The following is an 11,319-nucleotide window of genomic DNA, read 5'->3' as shown; positions in this document are numbered from 1 at the left end:
TTTTCGATTTTATGCACACCTCCATTGTTTTCAGATATCTTAACTTTAGAGTTCTTATGATTGGACCACAAAAATGAAAGGTACACATTTTTCATATAGATGGTAACTTTGATTTCTTTTAAGCTTTTCTTAACCATACTTTCATATACTCATGATCCTTCTCATTAGGATGTAAGCTCAGTTTATTCATGTCCACAATTAAACTCGGGGCGTTACATCACAAAGTGGGTAACATGTTAATTTGGAGGGAAAAGTGCTCTCACAAACTTTAAATGGAAAAACTATATTCACATTGGATGATTAAATTATTACTTCAACTGCATAACTATGGATTCTAAAAAGTGATCTACTGTGAGAATATAGAAGTTTTTTCTGGTTTCACAAAGGGACATGAGAGTACTTGCAGCATCACATTCCTTTTCTCTCAGTCTTCTTTTTGCAGGTCCCCAGTCTTCATCTTTACTAACTTCTTCTTGTTCATGTGGTGGAGCATCCTTTCCAACATTTAGGGAAGAATTGAAACCTCAACTAACAGAAGATATCCTTAAAATTGATTCTGGAGGATTCCACATGACAGTATTATTATTATTATTATTAGTTGTAGTTTGATAATTACATGACCATATTTAACACCACGAACCATCCTTCTTTCATTTTCTTCCCAATTAAAACAGAATTTTGGTTAAAGATTAATCTGGGAATCACTTAATAAAGAAATTACCAGGTTGAAGATATGAAACAAGTGCAATACCATTCAACTAGTAAAGAAAAAATGTCTCCAAACAAGGCCACAAGACATTTTCCAAGGTAGAAGAATGATACTCAAACCCTTGATCTTAAAATATTGCAAGCTTAGTGAAATCATAGATTACTTTAATCATTAGGTCTTTACATTAGAACTTGTGTTTGCCATTGACAACTTTTATCTCCAAGTTTCTGTTTGACTGCTAATATCAAAATTCTAGTGTTCAAATTGACAGTTCAACATTTTCTTGAACATTCATAAATTCTAATGTGCAAGATGCTTATCTGTTAGTTCAACAGTAATGACTATCATCGATAGTCGTAACTATCACGGATAGATTCCAATAATAAACGATAAAGTTATCATAAATAAATTTCAACAATAAGCAACAAAAGAATAAAACAATAATAAGCTATCACTAAAGCTTTCTACAGACAATTAACAATAAGCAATAAAGCTTCTCTTACAATAAAAAATTGACAAACATTAGTGACAAAACTTCAATATATTATACATCGTTAAACAATTGGTGAAAATTCCATGTTCTATGATCAACACAATGACATCAACTACACTTCATGTGGCTTCTCTCTTCACCCATTGACAATATTCTTTGTTTACGAGGTCGTCCGACTTGACGTTTAACAATTGGAGGTAATACATTCCCATCAACATCCACAGAACTCCAGTCAGAATGATTTCCAATAGGATGAATTGATCTTTTATAGGTTGATGAGAATGTATTTGAAAAATAATAGTCAGACACAAAAGCATAAGAATCTAAATTTAGCTCACTAAGAACAGCACAAGCATGAGCACATGGAATCTCCTCCAAATCCCAAAAACAACAACTACACGATTTGGAGATCACATTTACCACATAATGATTGTCTCCATCAACTACTTTATATTCTTCATTGTTAATAGAATCAACCTAGAAAACAAAACATAATCAATAAAACATAATCAACCATGTGATCAATAATTATAAATAATAACTTGTGACTATTTTTTACCTTGAAGTTTCTTGACTGATTGTGTTGATCTCGCAACTCGTTCTCAGCCCAACTAGTTAAAACAGTCTTCATAGAAGATGCTAATTTACTTCTTTCATAAAACCAATCTTGAAGTAGTTGTCTAATCGAATCAAGTAATGATGCAATAGGGAATTCTCTAGACTCTTCCAAAACAGAACTCAAGTACTCTGAAATATTTGTAGTCATCATTCTATACCTTTTTCTCCTAGAATATGCACGAGCCCACTTCTCAAAACCAACTTCACTGAGATATTCTCGTATACTGGGATATATCGACTCCATCCATTTCATATTCAACTCAAAGTTATCGATTGTATAAGCTTCTGCACAACTATAAAATATCTTATCGATTAAAGAATCTTTATATGTCGTCTTCATATTTTGCAAAAGGTGTCGTATACAAATACAATACTCAGCAGTTGGACAAACACTCATAATACCTTGCGGAATGCTCAAATGTCGATTAGAAATAATGACTAATCCCTCTCGTTCTCCAAAACTGTTCTTTATATTCTCAAAAAACCATTTCCATGATGCATCATTTTCTGAGTCAACAATACTAAAAGCAAGAGGAAAATTTTCATTGTTACCGTCAACCGTTGAAGCCGTCAAAAGAGTCCCAGCATATTTACATTTCAGAAACGTGCCATCAACAAATATATTAGGTCTACAATGCTTCCAACCCTCAATTGATGAACCAATAGCCATATAACAATATTTAAAATGTCCATCTATGTCAGTTTCATAAGCTGTGAATGTACCTAAAATAAGATAAATATGAAAATAAACAAGTAAGCAAACTTATAAAAGGTATATAACTTAATGATGTCTATCAATGATAGAATCTATCACTGATAGACTCCTATCAACGATTAATGTCTATTATTGATAGAATCTATCATATGAGCTCATTTCCTTTAAAACATAAGTTTGAAACAAAAAATAAACCTGGATTCAATTCTTCTAACTTCATCAAAAACTTTGGAATCAAAGCATATGATTCACATGCATCGCCTTTCAATGACTTCATTATGTGCTCTTTTGCCCTCCATGCTTTATAATAGCTGATATTTACTCCAAGTTCTTTACGGACTTTATTTACAATATCTTTAGGAGTTAAGCTATCAGAAGAACTAGACCTAAATTCATTTTTCAAACAATCACCTATTAAGGATGCAGAAGCTTGCCTATGAGAAGTTTGAACATTATTCATAGAACAATCATGAATATCAATAAACTTCCTAAGCATCCACAAATCACTAGCCTTGTAACGAGATGCTCTGACATACCATTGACAACCATCTTGGACGCATCGAAACTCAATTGATCTTGAATTTGATCTTAAAGTCTTAAATTCAAAATTCTTCTTCACTGCTATATAATAAAAACACTTTGATAAAATTTCTTTACTTGCAAACACATCCTTTTCTTTCAAATCACGGGCAATATGTATATCCATGATCACTTGGAAATCATCATCTATCACAGACATAGAATAAGGAACAATAGACAAATAATTCTCAGCTTCACTAGAAACAACACTAGAAGACCCTTCCAAACACATACTAGTAACATGAGCAACCAAAGGATGTCTTGTACTTTGTTCCTTAACTAAAGTCAAAAACCAAGCTACATCCTTATCTTCATGAATTTCAACTATATTTTGAACTTTATTCATACCAAAATCTAATAAAGTTGAAAGTTCTATAGAAGAAATAGATGCATCCAAACGAATTTCCTTCACTATTAAACCCACAAAATCTTCAAAACCCATTATATCATCTACCAAAACTCCAGCAGTCTTGTAATTTACATAACGTTTTTCATTCCATATTCCACCGTGAAAAACAACTATTGGAATAACCATATTTTTAAATTCCTGCACAAGGCAAACAAAAACCTATGAATGACAAAATCAATGAAATTGACACAAGGCTGTTAGTCATATGTTCTAATATCTTACTATCAATAATAAACTAAGGAATATCAATCTACCACTGATAACAGTCTATCATTTGTATTATTAAGCATGTTTATCAAGGGATATCAATGACAAACAATGAGCACATAAATAAATACATAAACTCATTCCACACAAACACAACTTTCAGTGGCTATCATTAACATATTTCGATCAATGATAGCCACGGATAAGTTTTATAAGTTTTAGACTTTTACATATTTATAAACTTGATAACTAATAGATAAGCTTCATCAGCTGAAAATTCCAAAAACCCATGAATGACAAACAAAGAGCACGATAAACAAAATCTGAAATTGCCTATATTTTCCAATATAGTTATTAATATAAATAATATGGAAACATAACCGTTATAAACTTTTACAACATACACAAATCAGCGAAAGTAATTTATTATAAACAAGTTCTAAGTCAAACTATCAAATTCTATATAAACATCCTTTGATGTTCTGCACCAGAACTATCACCTGATCCCTCATCTGAAAATATTTTGGTAAAACAAAGATGAGTACAAAAATACTCAATAAACAACTCCCATATCAAGCTTCAAAATTCATTTTCTTTCCGAACTTTTAGAATAAAATTTCAAATCATTGCAAAACTTTCCTTCAAACTTTTGCTACAAACAATACTTTCAAAATCAAGACCTTTCAAGCAAATAAAACTTCAAAACCAAATGTTTTAAACTGAAACTTTCAAATAGTCTTTCAAGAAAACCAAACCGTTCGAACAAACTTTTAAAACTTATAATAAATAGAACTTTCATACTTTTTAAAACACTAAACTTCCAATACTTTCAATTAGTCAATACTTTATATAATAAAGCTTTCACTCATTCAAAACTTTCAAATGTAGAGTAGGAAAGATGAATAGTTTAAGTAGTCTAGTAGATATGGTTATTCGTCAGTAACACCAACCATAGATTCAGTCGGAGATGTCAGAACAACATAGATGTCTATTAGCAATCAACCATAACAATAGTCAAATTACTTAAGTGTGAGACTATGTGAGTGCAACACATACATGAATCTTCATTCCAGAGAACACTAAACCACAAAAATGTGTCTTCTCACAAATAAGCATCAATCAAAACACATAACGACAATTCCAAATTTGGCTACAACAAAATACCACACAATCCCATAAACACAGAAACTAGCATATCCAGATGGCCCCAATTGAATCATTCAAAAACATTTGAAACAAAACATGTAGTTTTAACTAGCAATTTTGACAGTAAAACTCATCAAATCAAACCATTCAAACTTTTCAAAAGTTTTCAAAAGTAACAAAGTCAAAACATAAACACTTTCAATTCAAAATCAGTCTGAAACACTTCCAACCATTATTCAAAACATCCATATACTTTTATTTGACAAAATCAACTAAACATATACAAAATACTTTCAGTCAATTCTCAAATCACATAAAACATGTTTTCTAATAGGAAAACATTTAGGACATCCAAAACATACTCAATCAGTTTCAAAAAAAGTACAAAACATATTTTCAAGCATCCAAAACATATTTTCATCCAATGATCAAATCACAACAGTAAAAAATACATCATTATCAAAATTTAAATTGTGGAAGGGATTTGAAACTGCTTACCTCGCTCTCAATCTGAAAATCCACTTCCTTGAACACCCATCAATTTTTAGAAAGCCTAAACAATAAACATCATGTTTAAGTGTTATAACTTAGTTCGACATCCTTAGTCCACGCCAAGAGATTTTTCAAAATGAAACATTCTTATCCAAAATCCACCGAAACCTTTAATTAATCACTCCGAATTAACCCAAAACTACAACCAACAAACTTTCACAAGTTAAAGATTGGTCCAAGATACACTAGTCGAGTCCGAAGTAGCCCGAAAAGTGTTCAGCCTTGCTGAACCTTAATCAATTACTTAGAAATTTGCCCAAACAAAACAACAAATGAGTTCCAAGAGTTCATAATAACCATTTGAACACTTAAATCCGTTCCGAAAAGGAAATTAAAGTAATAATCCCTAGAAAATCTTGACCTTAAACGTTATGGATAAACTGATTTGAAGCCAATCGAAGTGTGGGTAACAGCCGAAAGCTTACCCCCAAGTCGAAAACGCTGTTGCAAGACACTCGGTCGTCTAAAGCGTGATGCACAACTTGTTGTTCACGTTGGACTCTTAAACGGAGAAGGAACGATGCTTCGAAAGCCTATTCGAAGCCGTTCGGTGTCGTGCTCACAATGCAAGTCAGATTCGCGAGTGATCGTACACCATCGTCCACTACAGAGCTGGGCGTTCGCGTGGGTGTGGGCTCCACTCGTCGCTGCCTAACGCCTGTGGCTGGTGGAGCGTTGCCGGAGAGGATGAATGAGGAAAGGGGAGGTCGGCAGCTGTTTGACGGAGGGAGAGGCGATTGAGGCCAGGGCTTTTCTTCCTCTTTTTCTTTCTCTCTCTTTTTGCTTCCCCTTTTTATGAGCACATATTCTTTTTAATTTTTTTTTATCCAACCTCCTACTAAAAATTGCAACAAAAAAAACTATTTTAAAGGTCCAAAATGGCAAATGAAAATATAGTATTGTCGATCCTTTTCTTTTTCCTCTTTTCCATCAACGCTATCTCGTCTTTCTCCCTCTTTTTTTCTTCCTTTACGTGCATCTTTTTTTTCTTCGGCTTCTTCTCCTCTACGTATGTTCTTCTTCGATATGAAGAGTCCACGCGATTAGCTCCGACGCAACTATCTGGTGAGCAAGAACGAGAGAGAATAGTGATTTTGTTAGTGAGGAAAGGAAGAGAGAGATCGAGACTATGAGAGAGCAAGACATAGAGAAAGTAGCTATTTGTGAATGAGAAAAATAAGAGAGAGAGCAAGAGAGTGAAGGGTCATTCGACATTTTTTTTAATTAGGTCATTTGATATTTTTTGTCCGATTTTTATGTGTCATATGTACAAATTTCCCAATTAAGATCAAATACAAAAATGCAGCCTAGAAAATATACCTGATAAATTTTGACAACTCATCTCGATGATAAAATCTGGATAAAATACATTTAAATTCTCAAAATTATGAATTTGAGATTTAATTTAAAATCTCCCACCTATAAAATTTTAAAATATCTATAAAATTAAAAAAAAAAATCTTAATATCTTAATTTAATCTATTTTAAATTTAATTTACCAAAAATAGATTTGAACAACTCAGATAAGCTAATTAATTATGTCCGATAATGTACTTCAATTAACAAATTGATTCAATCTAAATTAAACCACAAAATTATTGGATCTAAAAATGTGGTGCATTACAAATTGTAGACAAATAACCTAAATATGTCCATGATTATCTGTCTATAAATGGTAGATCGAAATATATCTTTGTTAATCAATGGATCAAATCTCAAAATAATATTTATTAATCATGAAAGATCAAGATCAAAGTTGTTATCCGTGAATGTAGTTTTTAACCCAACCCACCAATTGCTTGTTTGGCGATCTAGAAGAAATCCTAAATATCAAACCCAAACCATCACCATGAGCTCTGTAAATGCAGCTACGATTTGGAAGAGAACGAAATTGTTGTAACTATAGCGATATGGTAGGAATAAAATAGCGAAGAAACTTGAAGAAGGCGAACGATATCGTGAAGAGCGACAAACAAAACTAGTAAATCGGGAAAAGAAAAAAATTATAATCAATTTGACAAATCAACTTTTGCTCTATCTGCAAATATTTAAAAATGGGGGGAGGGGGGGAGAAGTATCATGGCTCGAAATCTTAAACCTAATATTGCCACAAATTACCCTTTTTTTAAATGGTTTTATTGTAAATTTTGTTTCACCCTATGAAAGGTAAATACATGATCTTGAAAACCTAATGCATCCTTTTCAACCTTCTAGTGTGACAATAAAGCTCCGAGTGTACATGGGTTGGGTTGGAGGATTTTCTGGATCAACTCGAAAGTTGGGTTAGTCGGATTGACTGCTGAAATGATCGAATTAGGTCTCGAACCCAACCCTTAAATTTCGGGTTGGGGATTTATTTGCTTTTTATAGTATATTTTTTATTAACTTAAATGTTTGTTTTGTCTACAACTCATACTAATAACTAAAATTTCATAAAACTCAAATTTAAATATCAAAATCCAATATATCTATTACAAACTTCAAACAAACATCATGAAAACATATGTAAGTGATAATCTATTACTATAGTAAAAGGCATCTCCACATTTTGCCTCTGTTTTTAAATATATTCTCATTTTACCCTCAACTCGTATTTAAGGGTAACTCACGAATAGATTCACATTTTTATAATATATTTTCAGTCAAACATGTCTTCTGAATAACTACCCTGGTCCCTAGAAATCTACAATACAATTTTTTTCACATTAAACGGTGAAAAACTTATCAATCCTCGATCTTATCTTAATCCTTCTAATGGAATTCTATGGTAGAACACCTTTGGTAATGACAAACATAAGAAGGTATGTGTTGAAGGATAAATTTTTGGACTAGTCACAAATTTCCACATCACTTCCTAAATTAATGACAAAATTACAAATCATCAAATTTAGGACCGATTAAAAGTTGACAAGTATCCCAAGTTGAAATTGAAGACATAAATTGGTAGATTTCGATGATGTCACCTATTTTCATCATGACTGTTGGATTGAATAAAATTATTTTGGTCTAATTTGATATTATAATTTGGGTTAAAGTTCAATTGAGCCCAAATACCAATTTAGGTTTGAATCCAATTAATTGGGTCTAAAAATACCAAATTAGGTTTGAATCCAATTAATTGGGTCCAAGGGTCAGGACCATGAATCAACCAAGTCCAAACCCACAAAGCCTACTAGAGAGTTCTATAAATAGGGAAGTTCTCTTCATTTGTGGGACAAAAACTTTACACTCCAGAAGGCCTAGAGAGAACTCTCCCAACAATCAGAAGACTTTCTAACTCTTGAAGCTAACCATACTTGAAGATTGAAGTTTTTTAGAGATACAAAGATTCACCAAAAAATTCAACTTCAAGAACATGACGTGTTCCACTTCTCAAAGTCAAGCATAAGCAATCAACTTAGAGAGAATCAAAGGAACGAGTACTAGAGATCGAACCATATCCACATCAAATCAACATCAACTCAAGTTTGACTCCTCGAAACAAGTTTATCTGGAAATCTTGTGCGAACAAATTGGCACACCCGATGGGACCTCTCTACCTCTCATTTCTCCCTCATCATTCAAATCAACAAGTCAACAAATGGCACCAAAGAAAGTTCCATCCAAATAAACTGCTATAAGCGGCTCATGTACAAGACATGTCACTTGGAGTAACTCAAAGGGGATCTTGCATATGCAATAACAGGGCTTTGTCATCACGAAGAAAATCTAGGAACAGTTGATGGAGTTTCCTAAAGGCGAGATCATGACCAGAGAAAACCCCTTATTCAACAATTTATGCTCCTATTTCTGTTCGATCAGAGAAAGAATCACACTTGGTATAGTGTTTGTCATTATGGCTGACATAATGGTTGAGTTGGTCATGGCAGAGATGAAAATGAGGATAAATCTCTTAATGAAAGTTGTTGAAGAGCAAGACCATGAAATCGTTGCATTAGGAGATCAAATGTAGGCTCAAGAAACTATTGAGACAAGTCAAACTCTAGCTAGCAAAGCCAATGACAAAGGAAAGATTGTCCTACAGGAAAACCAGTCGCAGTAATCTACCTTTGTTGCCTCCCTGACAATTCAACAACTACGGGATATGATTACAAACTCCGTAAAGGCTCAGTATGGAGGATCGTCACGATATTCTTTTATGTATTATAAGTCGTACACCAAGAGGATCGACAACCTGAGAATGGCAACTAGGCGCCAACCTCAAAAGTTCCAATTGTTCAATGGTAAGGGCAATCTGAAACAATATGTTGCTTACTTCATTGAAACCTACGAAAATGCAAATACAAATAGGAGACTTGCTAGTCAAGTAATTCGTTCGAACCTTGAAAGAAAATACTTTTGATCAGTTTATTTGAAGCCAGAAGTGATTGGCAACTGGGACAATTGGAAAGAGAGTTCTTGAACCGTTTCCATAGCACCAAACACATCATTAATATAATGGAACCGACAAATGCCAAACAGCGAAAAAGAGTGACAATCATCAACTACATCAACTAATGGAGAGCTCTAAGTCCGGATTGCAAAGATAGACTCATTGAATTATCTATAGTGGAGATGTCCACCCAAGGCATGCACTAAGAACTTCTCTACATTATGCAAGGGATAAAGCCTCGCACATTTGAAGAGTTGGCAACTTACGCCCATGACAAGGAGTTAAGCATCGCCAACAAAGGGAATTAAAGATTTCCTAGTCCTTGAAGGAAAAATGGATAAGCAATAAATCAAAGGCACTGAAAAGATAGTGAATAGTGCCATAACAGATCTATGATCGTCAATACAACCCTGCTAAGACTTTCCTCCAAAGGAAAAGAAATAAAAGTTGAAAATAAGCATGATAGAGGCGAGAAATGTTGTTTATCTCTGAAAGAAAGGCAGGAAAAAGTTTATCCATTCTCCGATTCTAATGTCGCAGACATGTTAGAGTAACTGGTAGAGAAATAACTCATTCAACTGCTAGAGTCCAAGCAATCAGAGCAGTTAGGGAAAGTCAACGACCCCAACTACTACAAGTATCACCAAGTTGCCAGCCACCTAGTTGAAAAATGTTTTGTGTTGAAGGAGCCGATCCCTAAGTTAGCTCGTGAAAAAAAGATTGAGCTAAAGTTAGATGGAGTGGATCTGACTAACCACACTGCAGTTACAGCGACTTCAAGTGTTCCAAAACTATATGTGTCTTATGATCAAAGAGAAAGCTTGATCTAGTTTGAGACCTTTGAGTCTATGGTTGTTCGGTTCCAACAAAAGATCCTACCGATAGACTCCCAAAACATAGACGAGCCTGTTGAATATGACGGTGAATGATGGATCCTTGTGACTCGAAGAAATAAAGGAAAGTTAGGTTCCACCCAAAATAAGTTGCACTTCCGATGAAATTTTAGAAGATACAACAAGAATTGGAAAAGAAAACAAAAATAAGGCACAAAAGTTTAAGCTTGTTAAGGAATAAGACGATGACTCCCCTTAATTTCTTGGCAGATTTCTTCCTAAGAAACTTCATTGATAATCATTCAGAGGAACTATTAGAAGTTATTGCATGTCATGTTGTCGGCATAGCAGAAGTCGACAGTAACCATATAACTGTTGAAGAAGTTGACAACTCCAAAGAAATAGAGTAAATAACTTCTGTCTTCGATCATATTAAGCCTTTAAATGCTCGATCTTTAGTCTTCTAGAGATTGAGTATGGCTACAAGAAGAATAAAACCCATGTTCAACATCTATTTCCACTCGAACGTCAGCTTTCAAATGGCAAAGTATCTCCACATCAAAGAAAGATCGACCTTCAACTTATGCTTTTGATCGTCTCAAAATGACAAGCGATCAACGTGAAAGAAAGATTAAAATCTTGAAGGCAAAACCATTTCGTGAAGTAAACAATGACGATAAAATTCA

The 11,319-nt window shown here is 33.6% G+C and overlaps 1 protein-coding gene across 1 annotated transcript; it reads right to left on the bottom strand.

The window, feature by feature from the left end:
- Window positions 1–1,235: 1,235 nt before the first annotated feature.
- LOC120092945 (uncharacterized) lies at window positions 1,236–6,360 on the bottom strand. Its single transcript, XM_039051206.2, has 5 exons — window positions 5,854–6,360; window positions 5,375–5,429; window positions 2,731–3,661; window positions 1,762–2,543; window positions 1,236–1,679 (listed from the first exon to the last, which is right to left on the bottom strand). The coding sequence occupies exons 3-5, from the start codon at window positions 3,647–3,649 to the stop codon at window positions 1,311–1,313; spliced, it is 2,070 nt and encodes a 689-aa protein (XP_038907134.2). The 5' UTR covers window positions 3,650–3,661; window positions 5,375–5,429; window positions 5,854–6,360; the 3' UTR covers window positions 1,236–1,310.
- Window positions 6,361–11,319: the final 4,959 nt, after the last annotated feature.

Source organism: Benincasa hispida, chromosome 12, assembly GCF_027475165.1.
Source record: "Benincasa hispida cultivar pf3 chromosome 12, pf3_genome.v1.1, whole genome shotgun sequence".
In the NCBI taxonomy this organism is placed as follows: Eukaryota; Viridiplantae; Streptophyta; class Magnoliopsida; order Cucurbitales; family Cucurbitaceae; genus Benincasa; species Benincasa hispida.
The sequence above is the reverse complement of the archived record's forward strand: the minus strand, read 5'-3'. Positions and strand labels throughout refer to the sequence as shown.